The 23,240-nt window shown below is 32.8% G+C and overlaps 1 protein-coding gene across 5 annotated transcripts in view; it reads right to left on the bottom strand.

Moving 5' to 3' along the window:
- Positions 1-7,995: 7,995 nt before the first annotated feature.
- Positions 7,996-23,240, bottom strand: part of mirr (iroquois-class homeodomain protein mirror) — a 57,824-nt gene continuing 42,579 nt past the window's right edge. For all 5 annotated transcript variants that reach the window (XM_085663321.1, XM_085663317.1, XM_085663320.1 and 2 more), the window contains 2 exons: positions 11,218-11,522; positions 7,996-10,388 (listed from right to left, as the gene is read on the bottom strand). In XM_085663321.1, the coding sequence (XP_085519447.1) occupies positions 9,352-10,388; positions 11,218-11,522 (1,342 nt within the window). In that variant the 3' untranslated portion in view covers positions 7,996-9,351. The remainder of the gene's footprint in view (positions 10,389-11,217; positions 11,523-23,240) is intronic.

Raw genomic sequence — 23,240 nt, 5'->3', positions numbered from 1 at the left:
TGTGACAATTAAATCCGTGAGTTCCATTTATTCATCATAGATCGATCGATAAAAATTAAATATTGATCAATAGAAATCAATAAAAAAAAAAAAAAAAAAAAGAAAAAAAAAGAAATCACATCTACTATTATCACATCTACTATTATTTGTTAGGATTTCATAAAAAATTCTAACAAATCCATTGGATTAGACTTATCGCTAATTTATTTGAATTATAATTATTTTTAAAAGGAAAAAAACAGAACAAAAAGAAAAAAAGAGAGAAAAAAAAGAAAAGAAATCTCTCGGAATTAAATCTGCTAGTTTATAATTTATTAATCATAGATCGATCGATCGATCGATCGATAAAAATTAAATATTGATAGAATATAAATCGATATAAATTATCCATTGATAATCATGATCAATTGATCCCTTTGATCGGATCTCGATGATCATTATTGACAAGTTGGCTAAATTATAATTATTTGGAAAAGAAAAAAAAAAGAAAAAGATTATTCTTCCTTCTTCTTCTTTCTCTCTCTCTCTCTCTCTCTCTCTCTCTCTCTCTCTCTATTCCTTCTTTCGATTCGACGAGTCTCGTTTCGATAGATATATCGTTCGAAGAAGAGACGAGAACGGATAAACGATTTTTTCGAGTAATCGCGAGGGAAGTCGAAGAGTTACAACCTGCCCTTCGTATTCGGCCAATGCGATGGTTTATTCAGGAACAATAGATAGTCTGGAGCATCCGGACCTACGGCGAAGAAGACGCGGCTGCATCAAACATTCGATACCAGAGCCACAAATCGGAGAAAGGTAGACATCGACGATATATTATGATCGTCATGGTATACTCGTAATTTCGTTCTTTACCGATACGGATCATCTAACGCACATATATCTCGATGGACATATATCTATGCATGATCGAATCAATTTCTACGATTATTAAGAAAGAAGAAAAAAGAAAAATTCAATAATAATATTCCATTAAATATTGAAAACTTTTTCGACAAATTTTCATTTTGATATATAAAGTACAACGATGTGTTTCGATCACGATCTCATTTTATGATACATGATATTGATTAAAAATGATTCTTCTTCAAAAATTGATCGTAAAAATAATTAATATTTTATATTATATCGAACGTTTCGTATTAATTTTTTTTTCTTTTTTTTTTTTTTTTTTTTTTTTTTTCTATTTAACTTGATCCTATTACTAACAATCATTGGTATAATAGTAACCAGTGATATTGGTATTAGTATTGTGCAATATTGCGTGTACGTGTGTACACGTACACGTCTATGTTATGTGCTCGTGTACACGTGTACGTGTCTATGATCGAATTAAGAACGAATTAATTTGATTAATCGATTGTATGAATGACACACGATTATAATTTTCTAAGTTTGATGAGAAACAAGAAAATAAAAGAAAAAAATTAAATCAAAATTAACGAAAAAAAAAAAAAAATAAAAAGAATAAATTCCTCCCAACAGGGATACGAAAATAGATGTAATGAAAAAAAGAAAGAGAACGAAAGAAGAAAAAAAAAAAAAGGAAAACAAGAGAAAAAAGAAAAAAAAAAAAAAAAAAGAACTTTGCTTAAATATCCATAAAAATTATCAGAAGAAACTTAAAGAAAATAAGAATGAGTGTGCGTAAACGAGTGACTTTGTGAAAAAGGAAAGGAAGAAACGAAAGAAAAAGTATGAATGGTTCGCAAAAAAAAAAAAAAAAAAAAAAGAAATATGGAAATAAAAAGAAGAAAACAATGAACGAAAGGAAGGAAGAAATAAAGAAAGTAAAAGGAGAAGAAAAAAGGGAAACGTTCAGAAATGAAACGTCCGGATAGAAAAAATTGAAAGAGACTTTAAAAATACGTGTTGTAATGTTCTATCCGTGTCTAAGCAAACATGCTTTACTATAGCGCAAGGGAGCGATCTATCATCAGAGGAACGAAAAGTTTGACGCAACGTCAAAGGCCAAGCCCGTTAATTTTTCACGTCGTTTCACGTGCCAGGGACTTGTCGTTGGTCCTCTTCTTCATGATCCTCATAGGTCGTCGTTGAGTCGTCGTCGTTGGTCGTCGTCGTTGGTCGTCATACGTCGTCGTCATACGTCGTCGTCGAGCTGGTATACACGCCATCTTTCTGATCCACGTCGTCGACATGGCTGGTCCAGCAAGTTGTCTCGACGTTCCCATTCATTATTCACCTCCTACACGTATACATACACCAGCTTTCGACGTACGTATGTATTCATTTATGTATGTATGTATATATGTACGTACGTACGTACGCACGTTATCCTAATTCGGAGAAGTAACGTAAACATACGGAGGAGAGATATCGTAAGTCTATTTTCTTATTTGTTTCTTTTTTATTTCTTTTTTTTTTCTCTTCATTTTTTCTTCTTTATTATTTTTTATTTTCTTAATTTTATACATATATATATATATATAAAAGGACATTGAACGAGTAACATCGTGGAACAAGTTTTATTTCGTTGGTTCTTTTCTTTCTTTTTCTTTTTCTTTTTGTTTTGTTTCTTTTTTTTCTTTTTTTTTTCTTCTTCTTTTCCTTATTCTTTTTTTCTTTTCTTTTTCTTTTTTCTTTCTTTTTTTCTTTCTTTCTTTTTTCTTTTTTTTTTTTTTTTTTTTAAATGACAAATTCCATTCTCTCCTTTGGATAAAATGAAGGAAGAAGAAGGGGAAAAGAAAAAGAGAGAGAAAAGGAAGACGAAAGAATGAAAGGTTTTCTCTTAAGAATTTCTTGTACAATGTCTCGATATGTTTTATTAAATTTTACTTTTTGTTTTCTTTCATTATATTGCCAGAACCCCGTAGTAATTATTAACGTCATTTAAATCAAATATTAAATTATATTATTGTACGATACAAAAGTTAGCGCTTACGAATAATGACGATATATATATATATATATATATATATATATACATAGGTAGATTGATAACTATGTAGTACGAAATAATTATTAACGAGTTTTAAGAAGCGGGCAAGCGAGAAATGAAAAATTCAGAAATCCGGTAATATCTTTGCCTACGACCCGGTTAATTACCATACGTTAATTATCATGGCGTTAAAACACTGCCGGCAGCTATGCCGGGTCGCCTTTCAAAGTACTTTAGAGCGAGAAAGAGAGAAAGAGAGAAAGAGAGAAAAGAAAGAGAAAGATAGATAGATAGAGAGAGAGAGAGAGAGAGAGAGAGAAAGCGTTTCATACACAAAGTATAGGTATATACCTGTCTATATCGGTATTGACATATATATATATATATATATATATATATATATATATATATATATATATACATATACATATACATAAATATATATACGACACGTATATTGAATATATATTACATCATGCTAAGAAAGTTACCACCCCTTAACTCTCTCTCTCTCTCTCTCTCTCTCTCTCTCTTTATCTCTCTCTTTCTCTTTCGTATTCTCCTTCTCTTCACCGTCCACCCCTTAGAGTATTTACGATGCGAACTTTGCTTTAACTTTGCCGATGTTTTAACTTTATCGCGACCAAAGTATGATTTTACGAGAGGCCGCGGGCTAAATATGCCCGCGTCGTAAAATTAACGGCGTTTCCATAAAGGAATCCCGGTGCTTGCGTTGAAACTCGATAAAGGCCAATAAAGCATTACCGCGCGTAACGCGTTTAGCCAAGTTTTATCGTTCCTCTCCTTGAAAGTCAACGTGAAGGTGTCCGAGAAATCGTGAATACTTTAGTTAAAATCATTTTACTCTTTATGGATAAAACGTTTGTATGTACGGAGTTTGAGAACCATGGTGACGGGGCAATGGAGGGTGAAGGAAGTTAGAGTGATACGGTATAATGTGATAAAATTATCGTCGAACGATTAATCTCATGTATCTTTACCGTATGAATCAAGTATCTTTGAAATTTTTTTTTATATAACTTTTATCAATTAATTTATATTATTTGTAAAAGATTAATATAATTATTAAATTTAATGATGATCTTTTGATCGAATATCTTCCGTTTTGCAAATGATCTATAAATCATAGAAATTTATAACTTATTACTATGCAATTGATATAATTGAAAAGGAAAAATAAAAGATGTAAAGTAGATCATTTCTAATGTAATATTCTTCTAATTGTAGAATCACGACTTTATCTATCGTTTTTGTCTCGGAACGTTTGATGGATCTTAGAAATTCATGATTTTAACATTTTAAATTGTTATAACTTTTATAGAAAAAAAAAAAAAAATAAATAAATAAAAATAAAAGTAAAAATATAAATATGATATGATCGTATCCTAGATCGTTATTCTTTTCTGCAATTTCTATTTATAGAATTTTAATGAATTCGCGAATTTTAATATTTCAGACTTTAATATAATTTTTATATATTGAAATTAATAAAAAAAAAATTTCATGTCAAATATTTTCGTAAAATTTTTTCTATGTTATCTTATTTATAGTTTTTACATTTGAACGATCCAACTATCATGAAGTTTCGAAATTAAATATTTCGAATCGATATAAAAAATTTGTCAAGAAAAAAAAAGAAAAGAAAAAAGAAAAGAATAAAAAGCAAAACAAAACAGAACAAAATGAAAGCTAAATAATTTCAAATATAACATCTTTCTATATTAAATGACCTTCTGTCTATTAGAATCTTATAGAGTTCAGATTTTTAATATAGATATTCAAAATTTTCATATTTAGAAAATTTAGGAAAATTAAAAAAAGAAAAAAAGAAAAAAGGAAAAAGAAAGATTAAAAGTCCATGACCTTGTCCTTAAATATCCCAAAAAGATTTCATTTTTTTATAGATTTATATATATATATTATATATATATATATATATATATATATATCTTTTTTTTGTTTTGTTTTGGAAGAAAAACATTAGACTGGAATATTAAATTTGGATAAAAAAAAAAAAAGAAAAAACATTAAACAATTTCGAATAACAAATTTCAATCGTCGGATAAGTATGCGAACTGAACTGCAATATACGCATGATGCGCGCAGTACTACGGAAAGTAGAAAAAAGAAAAAAAAGAAAAAAGAAAAACACAAAAGAAAGAAAGAAAGGAAGGAAGAAAAAAAGAAGGAAAAGAGAAAAACTCGCGGGTATTAAAGATGTCACGTCAAATACGTCAGAATAAATAAACGCACCATATACCACCAATGATGATGTTGATTACATATATACACACGTTCTAATGGATATCGCGAAAGGCGTAAGAATGAAAAGAGTCCCTCTCTACCCCCCTCCCTCCCCTCCTGGTCCCTTAAAAGATCACGATAACGCGTGCTAAGATGTCTCATCGTATCGATGATTACCATCTAATTTCTTTCCTTTCCTTTTCCTTTTCTCTCTCTCTCTCTCTCTTTTCTCTTTCCCGTTTTATATCTCCCTCTCTTTAAAGCGTAAATTAACGTTAGCAAACTTGAAAACCATAATGGTCCTACCCGTGCCGGTAGATAATCTTGTCTTCGTAAATGCCGTTGAACATGATCGTTTTACAACTGGACTACCACCACTGCATTTGTAAAACGTTTGTATATGCATTCGCACTTACATATATATATATATATATATATATATATATATATATATATATATGCGTAACAGAGGTCTAAGGTATTTCCGTATGTTCCCACATTTATACGTACATATATATATATATATATATATATATATATATATATATATATATTTTTTTTTCCCCATTGTGGTATCTTTACGGTCACGTAAAACGACTTTAACGTGCGATTGCAGTAGCATTCTTGGATACTAACGACGTTCCAACGTTTCAAAGGTATTCGACTATCCTTCATTATTATTAGCTACCGATACTAAATCTCTCTCTCTCTCTTTTTCTCACACATTCTCTATCTATCTATCTCTCTTTATTTTTGATTTACTTCGACGAGTCTCACGACTTTAAAGATTTTTCAATAAGAATAAGTAAGTAACCTCTAAGGGTAAGAGCACGGGGTGGGGATGATGATGGTGAGGGAGGGGGGGGGGAGCGGGCGATTGGAAAGAAAAAGGATACAAAAGATCGAGCGCATAACTTTGAAAGATCTAGGTGGACGAGATGAAAGGTATATATAAGACAAGTAAGGCGTGGTAGGTAGGTAGATAGGTAGGTAGGTAGGTAGGTAGGTAGGTAGGTAGGTAGGTAGGTAGGTAGAGAGGAGGTATGGGAAGGGGGCGAGTTCTACAACCCTTTGAAAGTTTATGCCGATTCAGGAACGAGTTGATTCATGAAGACGGGATGGACCTCCTTGGGATCCGCGGTTCTGTGCCCCCAAGGCCTTGGCGGGTGGTCTCCAAGCTTGATTTCTTGTTTCCTCCACTGCGACCGATCGGTCGCAACCTACGTAGATATCTCTCTCTTTCTTTCTTATTCTGTGTATCTGTGTCTCTTTCTCCTACGTTGGCTACTTCGTTCGTTCCGAATCGAAAAGAATGAGAGAGAGAGAGAGAGAGAGAGAGAAAGAGAGAGAAAGAGAGATGAAACGAGACCAGCATTCCCTTGCTGTCCAATGTGTATACCTATAGCGATTGTCGATTTAAATGTTTACTAATAACCAGGCTTGTCCCGCAACCACCCAGAAGTCGGTCGCGCTTTGCATTTTTATAAGTACATCCAGCGGCCGGTTCCAAGAACGAGAGGACGTTTCATATTCATCCAGACTACGATGTGGACGGAGAAGATATACCCCTCTTTCCTCTTCTCCTCTACTCTCATCTTTTCTCCATTGGTTTACTCTATTCTATTCTATTCTATTCCATTCTATTCCATTCTATTCTATTCTATTCCATTTTGCTCTAGTCTATTCTATTCTTTCGACTACTCTATCGAAGTTATTGTCTTTCATTTTCTCTTCGGATTCAGGCGCCAGGATGAATCTCAGATGTGATTCACTTGTTAACGATTGATGTCACGATGATACTCCATATACTATGTGTACATATATATATATATATATATATATAACTGTTCTTATCGGATTTCTGAAATATCTTTATTTTTTGCCCTAATTGTCTTATTTTTTCTTTTCTTTCTTTTTTTTTTTCTTTCCTTATTCTCAATTAAATGATGTTATCTCCTTTTTTTTTCTTCGGAATAGATACTTTATATATATATATATATATATATATATATATATATATATGTCGAAATAAAAAATATTATAAATATTAAATATTATATAATGATATTATTTATATATAAAAGTATTAGAAATATTGAAAATATTAGAAATAAAAAATATATTATATATTTTATATATATATATATATATACATATATTTATATATAAAATAAAAAAGAAAGATTGATCAAAAAATTGTGAGATAATAATTCTTTACTTACCGGTTGATCTAAGTCTAATTATATTTATATATATGTATATCTATATCTATATCTATATCTATATCTATATATATATATTATGAAATTGATAGTGAGTGGAGAAATAAGGAGTATGGGGGAGGGAATGGTATTACGGAGTATAATAAGGGAATTATAAATTTCATTCCATTTCTTTCTGTTGTTTTCTTTTTTTTTTTTTTTTTTTTTTTTTTCGTAATGATTCATTTATTGCGAAAAGACACAGTCTGCGCTCGTTGGGCACTGCCAATGTGGCAATCGCGTTGAGCCGCGTGAAATTTTGTTTTTGACACGAATGACTAAAAGGTGATGGCAATCTCGTTCGCTATCGACATGACACGATATGTTTTCTTTTCCCCCATTTTCTTTTCAGCTGCTTGTTTGTGTGTTTGTGTGTGTTCTTTTTTTCCTTTTCTTCTTCCTCCTCGTCTTCTTCCTCTTCTTCTTCTTCGTCTTCCTCTTCTTTTTTTTTTGCATTTTTTTCATTTTTTGCTTTTTTCTTTTTTCTCTTTTTCTTCCTTTAAACGACCGTTACGCCCTTTCAACACGCCCTTTCACACACTTAAATATAACACCTTTCCCGTTGTCTTCGCACTCTCTCTCTCTCTCTCTCTCCCTCTCCCTCTCTCTCTCTCTCTCATACTTTTTCACGGACAATGATTTCTTTTATCTTTTTGTTTATGTTTTACTTTTGTCAACGCGATGATAGAGCGTAACGGGAATCTCAATGGTGAGGCAAATCGCGAGCGGAATCCATACCTCGTCACAATCGACCGAGCCGACGCGAATAGATGATATAAACATTGCGATAACAATAATAATTAATCATATTAATAATAATAATAATAATAATAATAATAATAATAATAATAATAATAATAATAATAATAATAATAATAATAATATTAATAATAATAATGATTATGACGATGACGATGACTATGATGAAGAGGACGATGATCATCGGTACGAATAATGATCTCGTGATAATAATAATATTAAAAATAATAATATTATTAATAATGATAATAATAATAATAATAATAATAATAATAATAATAATAATAATAATAATAATAATAATAATAATAATAATATTAATATTAATAATATGAAATAATAATAATAATAATAATAATAATAATAATAATAATTGTGTACCTACTCTACATACAATACATACACTGGCCGGACGCTCTCTACTAGGCCATCTCTACTATTTACAAACGCATAAATAATAATATTATCGTCATATGTTTATGTATATTTATATATATATATATATATATATATATATATATATATAATATTTATATATAATGTGTTACTATCGAGTCAGCGCTAGGATAGTTTTACCATGATAGCCGTAGCTTTTACGGATATTCAGGACTACGATTTCTCGTTGATCGAAGACAATGTGGATGTGAATTGGGAAAGGGATTGGGATAAGGACAGGAGAGGAATGATGGAAATTGGGTGAGGGGGATAAAAGCGGGATAAAAAGGGGTGGCCGTGTTGTGAAGTTATCATACTCCAATGTCGTTCACACTGTACACTAATTACAAGATTGTAGTCTGTCATTATTGTCGGACACACCAGAGCACAGCACAGTTTGTCGCATACGATGAAATAATCGTATGGCGACCGTAAAAGTCTTGTCTCTATTATTTTTCTTTTCTTCTTCTTCTTCTTTTTCCTCTTCTTTTTTCTTTTTTTTTCCCATCTTCCTTTCCTCCTTTCTTTCTTTCTTTTTTCTTGTTGTTGTTGTCGTTGTTGTTTTTGTTGTTGTTGTTTCCTTTTCCCATTCTTTTTTTTTCTTTTTCCCACCTTTATATTTCTTCGTTTAAAGAGTTGAGACACTTACTTTTTGTTTGTTTGTTTGTTTTTTTCTTGTATTTATTTATTTATTTATTTATTTATTTATTTATTTATTTATTATACGTCGAATCACACTCGTCCAGGCGATTTGAGCTCTTGACTTGGTGGCAAGCCACCAGTCGGATGAGGCGAATGATCAGATCCACCTGAGGATGCCGTCGATGATGACGACGGCGAGAGACCGGACGATGCTGTTGTAAGCATAACCGTATGTCCACCGGTAACGCCGGAATTTCCATTGATCGAGAACGGTTTAGCATTATTGGCGCCTGGTATTGACGAGGAGGATGACGTTAATATGCTCGGAGCGGTCGAGGGTGGCATAACACCACCAAGACCGCCCAATGTTCTCGAGTAACTTTCAAGCAATGACATATCTCCGGAACCAAGATGGGAGGCCCCATAGAAGTTTCGATAAAAGTCCGGGTGAGGCCTTACAAATTGTGTACCTGGATGCATCACTGGGTGTAACGGATGATGAGGTGGTAAACGACTCGCCAATGGGCTCACTAGCTTTCCAGGAACACCACCTGTACCAGCTCCTCCTCCTCCTACTCCACCGCCACCACCACCACCACCACCACCGCCTCCTCCTCCTCCTCCTCCTCCTCCTCCACCACCACCACCACCGCCACCACCACCACCAACTCCACCTCCTCCTCCCGTACCAGCATACGGCGACGTTAGACCCGTCATCGTCGTTGGATTAGGACTTTGTTGTTCACCATCCTTACTTGCCATGTCGGCCAACGACCAAATCCTTGGCTTCGTCGTCACTGCACTACCCGTCGATGGTGCACTCGTACTAGGTGGTAAATGATGATGACCGCTAGGCGACGTACTCTCCGGCGATGGATGACGAAGTAATCGTCCATGGCTTGATGCAAGGTACGCCGGATGTTGAAGCTGTAAGGGATGCCTTGGCTCCCTTTGATCGTATAAACATTCCGGACTATCCGGACCACTGTCCGCACGTGACTCACTCCATTCACTCTCCGTTCTACCCTGTGCTCCAGCAGAACCACCACTGGTGCCATGTAATAGGTCCAATCTATGAGCTGGCCGTTCACCGTCCTCGCTCGAACCCGTACCCGAATCCTTTGAATCTGTAATTATCGAATTTATCCTCCTTTATGGTATGACGTCCTAATAACATTATCACATTTTTATCGTTGATTTCATTATCTGTAATGAATTTGGATCTACCGAAAAGTTCTCCTCTTCCACCTCCTCCTCCTCCTCCTCCTCCTTCTACTTCTACTTCTACTCCTGTCAATTTTGATTCGTGAATTAAAGAAGTTAATATACCTATTCCTTTTTGTTTTGTTTTGTTTTGTTTTTTTTTTTTTTTTGATTGTTTCTGTTGTTTTTTTTTTTGACGCTATTTTTCACGACGTTCAATTTCAACGAGATAATTTTTTATTAAACATTAACAATTGCTTCTTCGATGATTGGTCCTTTTCTTTTTATTTTTTTTTTTCCTTTTTTTATTTATTTATTTATTTTTTTTCTTTTTTTCACTCTTTTTTTTTTATATCAATTAAAAGTTAATCCTTCGCAAGAAGATAATAAGTATAACCTATTCGAGAATTGACACGTTAATTTCTATTAATATTAACAATCTTTGATTTTTCTTTTGATTAATTAAGTCAATTAATTAGAGAGAGAAAAAATTAATCTTCCTTGGAATAGAACACGATACATTCGGACGTTATTTAAAAATTCATAATTATCGTTGATATTAACACGTCACGTATTTATATCATATACTAGTCCGTAAAAGTTGAAGAAAAAAAGAACAAAAAAAGAACAAAAAAGAAACAAAAAAAAAAAAAAAAAAAAAAAAAAGAAGAATCCATGTTAAAGCAGAACTTTTTGATAGACGTAAATAAAGAGATTCAATCAGTGTAAAAAGTCTATTAAAATAAAACTCACCGAGACGATCCTTTTCATCGACGCTCTTTCTACCGCTATCGTCATCCTCGTTATTGTTATCCTCATCCTCGACTCTGTTACGTGGTTCCCACGTCATTTTATTCTCCTTTTTCAATCTCCTTCGTGCATTGGCAAACCACGTCGAGACCTGCGTCAACGTCATCTTCGTGATTATGGCCAGCATGATCTTCTCGCCCTTAGTAGGATAAGGATTCTTCTTATGTTCGTTCAGCCAAGCCTTCAAAGTGCTCGTCGTTTCTCTCGTAGCATTTTTCCGCCTAGCACCGTTCAAATCCATCCCATAACTGTAACGAAAGAAGCGAAGAAAAAAAAAAAAAATTAAAAGAAAATAAAAAAAAAAAAAAAAAAAAAAAAAACATAAAGAAATAAAGTAGAAATAAAAAGTGAGATCAGAGCAAACACAATTATCATATAAAAATTCACATTTACATTTACGATTCTTAATTTTCGAAGCTTACGTGCTTTTATATGTCGTAGCTGATCAATCGTGCAAAAAAAGAAAAAAAAACAAAAAAAAAATCTTTTTTACGATTGTATAGTTTTAAGTTTAAAAATTTCTTCCGGCCATTCGTAATAATCGTGGCAATCGAAATACTTTGGAAATTTTTACATAGACTAGTACGACGTTAAACGTTAAACGTTTACATTTGAAAAGATTAAAAAATCTAAAGATAGATAAATAATTTAGAACAATATCGATATAAATCATTAGATCCTTATGTCTATCTTATACGAAAGATCTATCTATCTATCTATCTATCTACCTATCTATCTATCTATTTATCTCGATCATCTTTATCCATTATCATTTTCCCATTGACCCATTTGAAATTCAAACAAATAAGCCGGCTAATTAGCATTAATTAGCGGTATTAAAAGGAACGACCGAAGTAATAAGTCAATGTTAATTCGAGTTATAAATAAAACTTAGATATACTAAATATCGTAAATAAGGAACAACACGGCTATTATTCTTCTTCTTTTTCATCGTCATCTTCTTCATCATCATCATCATCATCATCATCATCATTATCATCATCTTCTTCTTCTTCTCCTTCATCTTTATCCTCGTTTTCTTCTTCTACTATTTCTACATCTATTTCTTGGTTCCTTAATTGGAACGCGGTTACGATCGTACGAGTTATCCGTTTATTAAGCCATCCGATCGTTAAGCGTCTTCATCGTCTGAAGGATGCGCGTGACCCGGATACAAGCGGTCTGGAATAGACCAGAAGGAGGAGAAGGTAAAGTCGCTTTGGAGAGGACGATGAAGAGAAAAAGAGAAAGAAAGGAGGAAGGAAGGAAGGAAGGAAGGAAGGAAGGAAGGAAGGAAGGAAGGACAGATAGAAGAAGAAGAAGAGAGAAAAAAAAAGAAAAGGAAAGAAAAGAAGGAATCCTGGAATCACCGCGGAAGGTCGTGTCGGGAAAACTTATCCAATCGTGAGACTCGTTACGCCTTCGCGAACGTTATAAAAGTCTGAGTCCTGCTTAGTTAAAAGAGAGAGAGAGAGAGAGAGAGAGAGAGAGAGAGGCTATAAGCGGAAAGGTAGTACTTTCATCCCAAGAGCAGATCTCTATCTAACGGTTTAAGCTCTTTCCCTTCCATCCTAAAAAAAAAGGAGGAGAGGTGTCCTCTGTCCTTTCTCTCTCTCTCTCTCTCTCTCTCTCTCTCTCTCTTACTTTCTTTCTTTCTCTATCTATCTATCTCTTTCTATCTTTTTTTTTCTCTCTCTCCTTTCTTTAGTCGTCTACCTCACCCAGTCCGTCCGAAGCGACCGACCCTCTGGGATCCCATTACTAAAAGACTAACCCTTATCAAAGATTAAACTTTGGTATAACTGCTGAATCGACGGGATCGAAATTAAATTTTCCAGCGTCGGGCGACCGTCCAGTACTCTCTCTTTCTCTCTCTCTCTCTCTCTCTCTCTCTCATTCATCTTCTGTCTTTTTCCTCTCTACCGTTAGATATGTACCATCCTCTCTTTCTCTATTCTCGACCGACGTTTTTCTTTTTCCAACCGATAAGAGCACCACCCAAGGGAGATGAGACGCGACTACTTCGGCTCGAAACTCTAAGTACTCTAACGGCTTTTCTACGAGATCCTCATACTCCGCATGATCTCTCTCTCTCTCTCTCTCTCTCTCTCTCTTTCACTCTCTTCGTTTTTTTTCTTTTTTCTTTTTTTTTCCTGTTCTTTTTTGCTTTCCCTTTTCTTTCTTTTGTTTTCTTTTTTTTTTCGATACCATTCTTTTCTCGACCAAGAACTCTCTTGATTCATAAATCGTGTGAATAATTTTCTTCGATAAAAGATCATACGATATATCTACGATATGTATCGTATATATATTATTCAACGAGGATATGACGCCATTGCGTCATAATGCAAATAATTCTAACGGGGATTACGTTAAATAAGAAATATCGTTTGATGGATTTGTACGCGTGTAATAGAAAAAGAAATATGTATATACGATGCGATAGGATCGTTTTACCGGAAAACGAGCGACAATCTTCTCTCTCTCTCTATCTCTCTTTTTTTCTTTTCTTTAAGAATTCAGAAAAGAGAGTGAGAGAGAGAGAGAGAGAGAAAGAATTGATAACATTGAGACATAGAACAGTGAGAACGGCTGACGATTTATTTCATTTCAAAGAGACATCGAAAGGTAGCCCCAACGTCACGGCCGTCGCCATTATTGAGCTTTATTTTCACCCTATGGAACGCGACGCGTGGGTAGAGAAAGAGATAGCCAGAGAATGTTGATATGTGTACGTGTGTATCTGTGTGTGTGTGTGTGTGTGTATGTGAAAGACAGAAGAGAGAGAGAGAGAGAGAGAGAGAGAGAGAAGGAGGAAGGGAGAGACCTACCAACACTGCAGAGAAAACACCAGGAGATGGAAAATTAATAAAACTGTCACTTATCCAGCTTTCTTTCTGCCTACAAAGAGAGAGAGAGAGAGAGAGAGAGAGAGAGAGAGAGAGAGAGAACGAAGGACAACATACAAATATATCTATCACCCTTTTCTCACTCCCATTTCACTCTCCCTTCTGTCCCTTCCCCCTATGCCTCATCTCTCAATCCCTTTTTCCTATCCTCTTCATGCTCAGGCACTCTGGCCGATCGCAAATTTCAACAGTTTGGTTTTATTCAGGTGGTAGGAATATATACGGGCGATGGTAGAAAACGAAGACTCTAAACATTTCAATTTGGCAGCATTGGTCCCGCTTTCATACCGATACACATCTCTTTCTTTTCGAATCCTCCTCTTCTATATCAGAGTCTCTCCCTCCCTCTCTCTCTCTCTCTCTCTCTCTCTCTCTCACTCCATTCAGAGAATCCCGTAAAAATGTACGAACGCACACGCGTGTCCCATGGCTGATACGTCGTCGTCTCTCGTACATACAGGATAAACGCGAAGAAGAGACGTAAAAGGGTAAAAGGGAGTACGACGACGAACTGGCTCTGGATCGTTGAAACAGAGTGGAAAAAAATGAGAGAGAGAGAGAGAGAGAGAAATACAGAGAAAGAGAGAGATAGAAAGAAAAGTAAAAAAAAAAAGAAAAAAAAGAAAAAAAAGGAAAAAAAAAGAGGAGTAAAAGAGAAAGAAGGTGGAAAGGCCGAGAGAGGAAGGTGAAAGAGGAGGTGGTGGTAGAGTAGGTAGAGAGGGATGGCTTAACCCCAGTCTGTTTGCGAGGAGCAAATGGCGTTCTGCAGTTATTTTAAAATTCAGTCGGTGGCAGGGGGTGCGGATCGGATTAAAAAATCAGAGTGGAAGCTTGTTTCTCATGATAACAGCCAGCCGCCCCCGAGAGCGGCAACTGCTGCTTTCTACCGATTCCGCCACTCTCTTCCTCCTTCTCCTCCTCCTCTACCTCTACCTCTACCTCTACCTCTACCTCCTCTTCCTCCAGCTCCAGATCCGACGGTTCTCTATATCTCTACCTCTGCCATTCGCGTCTCTCTCTCTCTTTCTATCTTTCTCACTTTGTCTTCTTCCTTTCCATACCCCTTTCGCTCTACCACTTTCTATCTCTTTCTCTCTCTCTCTCTCTCTCTCTCTCTCTCTCTCTATCTATCTCGATGCACATTGTTCCTGTCGCTTCTATCTCTACCTTCCTCTGTTTCCTTCTTTCTCACCCTCAACCGTTTTCGGCACGGTTCCCTCAATCTATCTCTCACCCAACCATTGCCATCCCCGATATCACCAACGTTACCACTACCACTACCATCACCATCAACCATAACCATCACTACCACCAACCCCGGGCGTCATCGCCATCTTCATCGTCGTCCGCTTTAAATGCAACGACTATATAATATATAATATATATATATATACACACACACATATATATATATATATATATATATATATGCCAAGCTGCTAGAATGCAGTCACGTTGTATAGAGTTATATACAATTAGAATGTAGACACGTTTACCCACTAATGTCTTTGTACATCTACACTGTCTATATCACTTTAGTATATAACTACCCATTCTATATACGCGTACATTTATATATATATATATATATATATATATATATATATATGCGTATCTTGTGCAACCCCTTTCTTCTCATGCGCAAACTGATCGCATCAACTGCTTGTTTCCATGGCGATTGCTAATCGGGCTGTGCTCAGGTCCCTCCCCCCATCGAAATACAATCACCAGACTCGTCTAACCGTTTATTCGGCCCTCCTATCCTACTCGTACACCCTTACTGCCTCCCGCCCCCCTTTCCTTTCCTTTTCTATCCCTTTTAAGTTTTTCCTATCCTTTTCCTCTCTCGTTGAATTCTTTAAACAATCGGGGAGAAATTGTTTATGGTAATAATCTAATCGTGTATCATTAATCAAGAATCGCATATATCATCGATAATTATTATATTTATATTTAATAACAATATTCGCAGTATTTTATATTTTATATGTAACGCGATTGAATTTTTATTATTCCTTTTCTTAATTATTTTTTTAAAGTGAAAATTTCGATATAGATATACTCATTGATCAATGTTATACTTGATTACAAAGAAAAATATGTAGTACTTTATATATATATATATATATATATATATATATATATATGAAAACGTCGATCATTGTTGTTATATTATATAATATAATATTTTGAACTTATTGATCGATCTAATACGATATCATTTTCTAATAAATTATTAATGTTTCATATCTAATAATTCCAATTGTATTTATTGGCCAAGCCAAGGATGTATCATCGTTAATGTTTTATTTTCATTAATTCTTTATACTAATCTTTATTAAATTTATATGACAATTTTGAACTTATCGATTAACCTATTACTCTAATATCTTTCGTTATAAATTATAAAAATTTTATAATCCGAAAAGTTAGAACTTATTTATCAATTTATTACTTATATATTATTCACTTTCATATTATTAATATTTCACAATTGAAAATTCCAATTTAAACTTATTGACCAATCCAATACTGTAAGCTTCTCTCTGATAAATTATTATTAACATTTTATATCTAAAAATTCTTGATCTTATTGATCAATCCGATAATATCTATTTTTTTTCTTAATTTCACAATGCACTATAAAAAAAAGAAAAAAAAAGAAAAAAAAAAAAAAAAAAAGAAAACAAAAAGCTTATAAAAATGTTTCTTTAAATAATCTCTTAACAATGGTAACGTTAATAATAGAAAGTAGATATTAGTTCATGTTGTATACGTTGAAAAGAGAACGAAAGAAGAAGAAGAAAAAAAAAAAAAGAAAGAAAGAAAGAAAAAGAAAACACCATAAACACGTTATCGCACTTTGAAACGTAAAATGACGAGTTTATTATTACGAACTAACTCGTTATACGATAAAATGTAAGAGACAACATCTATCTTGATCTAATACTTTACCTATATATATATATATATATATATAGTCGGTATATAGAAAAAAAAAAGAAGAAGAAGAAGGGCTAGAGAAGGGAAAGGATGTGTGTACCTATGAGAGGGGTAAAAACGGGTGTCACCTATCTAAAGCAGTTCATGGGCAGGTGTGTGACACGTACGACGACTCCGCCCCTCGTTACCAGTCGTAGCGAAGGGTGATACCTAACGTCCCTATATCTATCTATCTATCCATCCATCTCTCTCTCTCTCTCTCTCTTTCTCTCTTTCTCTCTATCACTCTCTATCTATCTCTCTCTCTCTCTCTCTCTTTCTCTCTCTCTCTCTGTTCCTGCTCGTTTTCTCTGACCCTCCTTTTCTACGTAGGGTCGTCGAGTTTTATCAGCACGAAAGTGTAGCCATTTCGGTAAAGGCGCCATCTTCTTTCGATATACGTGTATATGTAGATATATATATATATATGTGTGTGCACGCACAAGGGAGAGACCATGTTCTCTCTCTCTCTCTCTCTCTCTCTCTCTCTCTCTCTCTCTCATTCATTCTTTCTCCTTCTCTCTTTCAGTTCTTTTATCCCTCCTACTTTTCTCATGCTCCGTTTCGAGTTTAATCAGCCGCGAAGACATGCCAGACTTTCTTACGGTTTCTTTTTTCAACCATCGTGAACCGCCTTCTTTCGGTATACCGCTCGATACGCATTTCTCCTCTGTCGGTACGTCTTTGTGGAATTTAATTACTATTAATCGGATTTAATCCATAAATAATACCCCCTATCGTAATATTATACAGATCGATTTACATTTTTGTTTATAACTGTATAGTGTGTTTTCTTTTTTTTTTTTTTTTTTAATATGATATTTAAGTAATCATAATAATACTTTTATTCGTTTACTCGAATGTTCTTTTCTTTTTTTTTTTTTTTTTTTTTTTTTTTGGTACGTATTATACGTTAGTTTGATAATAGATAATATTATTGAAAACTTTCAAAGATATCAATTTCAAAAATTATTGCTCGCCATTAAGTATATGAACCTTTTTCTTTTTTTTTTTTTTTTTTTTTTTTAATTTTTAATTGTACCTCTTGAAAATTCACGCAAGATATTATACGTTGATTTTGTATAATCAAAATTTTATAGGGTAATAAAACTAATTATCTGATTTCTTATATCTAATAATTATTTTCGTTAGATCGATTATTATTATCATTTTATCTATGAAGTAATATCTTTAAAAATCATCGATTCACGTCTTTAAAAATCATCGAATCACGTCTTTGTAACAGTTTAAAATCAAACTCGTCTACGTTTGAAATCTATTCTCGTAATGTGTTTCGAAACTTTCGAAAAGAATAATAATTTATTTAATGTTATGATCATCGAATCCGAATTAATCACGAATAATATTGTCAATAACGTAATCGAGAAAGAATTATTGATATAAATCATTTTATCTTTATTTTAAGATATAATATCATTTTACACTTTCCAAAAGAACTGAGAGAATCTATTCATAAATCGTTACTAAATTATATTCCACTTAAATCTTGAAATTTGAATGATCAAATTTAATATATAAACGAAGATCGTCACCTATCAATCGTCGCCACTCAAATTGTCGCATTAAACGTAAAAGATTAATATTAATCAGTTATTCATATTATTCAATGATAATTCATTCGTTTCTACGTTCATAATATTCGTTTCTACGTTTATTACATCAATAGTTTACACAATTATAAACTGTCAATATGTCAATACTTAATCGTACGTAAAATAAATTTTTATTATATATGATTTATTTGCATGGTAACATGATATATTGTATATTAAAAAAAAATATTATAACCATTATATCGATATCGATAATATTATTGTGTAATATATCAAAAGCTTAAAGAAATACTGAACGTTAATATAAATATTCCGACATTATTTATTGGCCAATCTAATATTAATTGTATCTATTATTGCTATGGAAAAAAAAAAATTCAATGAAAGGTTTATAATAATTAAAAAAATTTTCCAAAATTCAACGTACAAGTTTTTTTTATTAATCTTTTGCACTCTGAATATTTTTTGCATTCTGAGTTTTCTTATCATTTCTTTTTTTTTTTTTTCTTTTTATTTATATATATATATATATATATATATATATATATATGTATATATATATATATATATATATATGTATATATATATATGTAATCAGCCATTCTTTCTTTTTTAAGTTTTCTTTGAAAGAACAAAATAGAAAAAAAAAAGAAAAAAAGAAAAAAAAAGAATTATCAATGCTTACCTTTATACATTTCCTGTATTGTAATGAAATTGAATTGTACATTGAAAAATTCTCATAATTAATTCGCAACTCGTTGTATAATTAATGAACCATAGTAACGAAATTGTATTATCGAAGAGACTGAAAAAGAAAAATATTTCTATCGAGATTGTTTTAATGAGAATATTAATAAATAAACGTTTACGTTTATTTATCAATATTTGTAAATAATAAGGTAAATAAAAGGAAAGAAAGAAAAAAGAAAAAAAAAAGAAAAAAGAAAAAAAATAATCCACATAATTTCATTTAAAGTCGTTCATTTTATAGAAAATCGATTGATATTAGGATTAATACTAATCAAGAACAACAACGATAACATACATTGAGAAATACAATAAACTATTTATATAGTGAGAATCTCGTATACCGTAAACTTTGACATAAGCTCGTAAATCAGTTACAAGAAAGAATATATATATATATATATATATATATATATATATATATATATATGTGAGTTTGTGTATATGTGTATGTGTTAGTAAACATAAGTATGTGAGAAAAAGAGAGAAAGAGAGAGAGAGAGAGAGAGAGAGAGGATACGAACACGAATGGATTAATTCGACTTCGCAGTGTCAAGCAATGAGTATAAATATTTGCGTTTAAATGAGAGAGATTAGAACAAAAAAAAAAAAAAAAAGAAAAAAAAAAAAACGAGACTCGAACGAGAAAGATAACGCGATAACTATCGGCAGAGTGAGAAAGAAAAAGAGAGAGAACGAAAGAGAGCGAGAAAGAGGGGGAAAGAGACAGAGATAAAGAGAAGAGAACTTCCTTCGATTACCGTAGAGTCATGTTACGATCATGCGACAAAGAGTAGAGAGTAGAGCATTGAGAGAACGCGGTTTGCGCTCTTACAGTTTACACGACACGATGTAAAATATATATATATATATATATATATATATATATATATATATATAGTGATCGTATGAATGTGTTTATGTGTGTAAGTACGTGTACCTATGTCGTCATACGTTGAAACCCCACGGAAATGCTTAGACGCACTTTACTGAGAAGATCGAAAGAGACTTAGAGATAGATAGATAGATAGATAGATAGATAGATAGATAGATAGAAAGAGAGAGAGAGAGAGAGAGAGAGAGAGAGAGAGATTGATAGAGAGTGAGAGGGGAAGGAAGTTTTGTCACTATGCTTGACAGTCGGTTGTTTCACATCCGACTCATTTTATTAGCAATTGCTTGCAAACTGACAGATCGATCGTAAACCTTCTTCTATGTAAATGTATATATATATATGTGTGTATGTGTGTGTAATGTATGAGAGTGATAATAGTGAATCTCTCTCACTCTCTCTCTTTCTCTCTCTCTCACTCTCTCTATCTTTATCTATCTATCTCTATCTTAGACATGTACATCTTTCTCTCTTTCGATCACGTGTGGTCCTCTATATATCGACGCTCATGTATCGATAAAGAAATATATATGTATGTATGTATGTATGTATGTATGTATGTATGTATGTATGTATGTATATTATACAATCATTCTCATTTAAGAATCTAAACGAGTTTATATAAAACTTAACACTGTGTGTGCTACTTTGTCATACGATCGCTTAAAATCCATCTTAGTTAGTATTACGCTTTATAAACCAGACTACGTTCCAAGATTACAGTCGGAGTTGAGTTATCGCTAATCGAGATTAACTCGAGCCAGTGTTGTGCCTAGATTACGAAAATTTACAACGACCGTTCTAATGTAGTTTCTCGTAATCTCCGAAAACGATCTTGACTGTAACGGTGGACTATATTATACTTACACATACATATATATATATATATATATATATATATATATACGTGTTGGTGTCGCGATTACGATTCATCGCGAAAGTTAATTTTTGTTTCCTTTTTTTTTCTTCTTTTGATTTCTTTTTTTTTTCTTTTTCTTCTTTTATTCAAATCTTTACGACCCTCTTAAGCAATAGAGAATATATATATATATATATATATATATATATATATATATATATATATATAACACGTGCTTACTTTTCTCCAAATCGTATTACATTATTTTTTTTTTCAACATTAACGAAAATTATTCTTCTCTCTTTGTTAATTTTTCTTTTCATGTTTTTTTCTTCTTTTTCCTTTGTTCTTTTTTTTTTTCTTTTTTTTTTTTTTTTTAATAAAGTCTCCTTACAAAGTTATTTCTTTTTTTTTTATATCTCTTTTCTATACGATGCATGTACATATGTAAATATAGGTTACGTAAATCTTTTTGCTTTTTATAAATAGTACCGTACTTACATATATGCAAAATCATAATAATGAAATAAATCGATTATTGCTCGCCCCCCCCATATTGTACGTCTATGTCTCTCTATGCGTATGCGTATGTGTGTATATAATTTTCTTTTTTAACATAGATAGATATTTTTTCTTTTTTTTTTTTTTACTTTTTACTTTTTACTTTTTACTTAATAGTTCTGTTTTCTCTTTTTTTTTTTAAGATTAATAACAAAACGGCGCACGCAAACGATCCTAGCAAAGCATTTTCAGATAAACATAATTTCCTAGGAGGTAAACGAGAGAAAGAAAGAGGACAAAGAGAAAGAGAAAGAGCGAGAGAGAGAGAGAGAGAGAGAGGGAGAGAAAGAGATGAGAAGTATGGTGAGGGATGAATTGGGAGAGGAGGGTGAGGAGTTTAAAGTAGAGTTTCGATAGAGCTACGAGAGAGATCGTCCATAAGAACACATTATTTTCACTCGTTGGTTCGTTGCGAGTAAAGTCGGTATCGGTGGTCGAGGGGTGCGGCCAAGTCATTAAATCCTGCCGTAGGAGACGACGGCCGGCAGGACTAATCTACGTCCATTAAGGCTAATGGGAAAAGCGCGAGCCAAGAGACACGCTGTGGCCAGGCCTGTCGTGTGCTACGACGAACCGCTGTCATCTGCATGTCGACGACGTAAAAGAAAAAGAGAGAGAGAGAGAGAGAGAGAGAGAGAGAGAGAGGTCGTTACCCCGTCCCTCTTTCCCAAACGAAAAACGTGTGTTGTATCTTTCATTTGGTATAATGTTGCCAACGATAAACGAAGGAACCCTTTGCCTATGTTACTATTTTTGATCCTAATCCTAATTCTAAGATCCTAGTTCTGGTCCTGATTCTGGTTTTAGTCCTGGTCTTATTTTATTATTATTCTTTGACAAAATGCAACGGTGATCCTTCTCTAGCACGAAAATCGACCCATTAAATGGTCATACATCATTCAATTTTCACGATGTTAAATATTTGTGAAAGATCGAACGAATGGGTTCCTTTGCTATTCGTTAAATCGAATCGAAATTATCTCTAACAATTTTTAGATTCTAATTGTTGAAATTTTGTTAGTTTACATATATATATATATATATATATATATATATATATTGGTTGGAATGTTTTATTTTGCTTCCTTTTCTTTTCGATAAATTATCAATTGGCTATGCTATCACGCTTTAATGATTCTCCTTGAGATTTATTGTTGTATATTAAATGTTTGAGAGTTCGTTTGAGAATATACTTATATATATATATATATATATATATATATATATATATCAACAAATAAATTATATAAGTATATTAACGATAAAAACTTTCGATATATATATATCAGATGATATACATAAGTTTTTATCGTTGGATCAGAAATTAACTCGTTAGTTTAGATCGACGTTGATAGAGGCAAGACAAATTAATATTCGTAATTAATATCAGTGATACTTACTCTTTAGCTGTTTAATATATATATATATATATATATATATAT

The sequence above is a fragment of the Vespa mandarinia genome, chromosome 21 (assembly GCF_050613455.1).
Source record: "Vespa mandarinia isolate Hongniang chromosome 21, ASM5061345v1, whole genome shotgun sequence".
Classification (NCBI taxonomy): domain Eukaryota; kingdom Metazoa; phylum Arthropoda; class Insecta; order Hymenoptera; family Vespidae; genus Vespa; species Vespa mandarinia.
The sequence above is the reverse complement of the archived record's forward strand: the minus strand, read 5'-3'. Positions and strand labels throughout refer to the sequence as shown.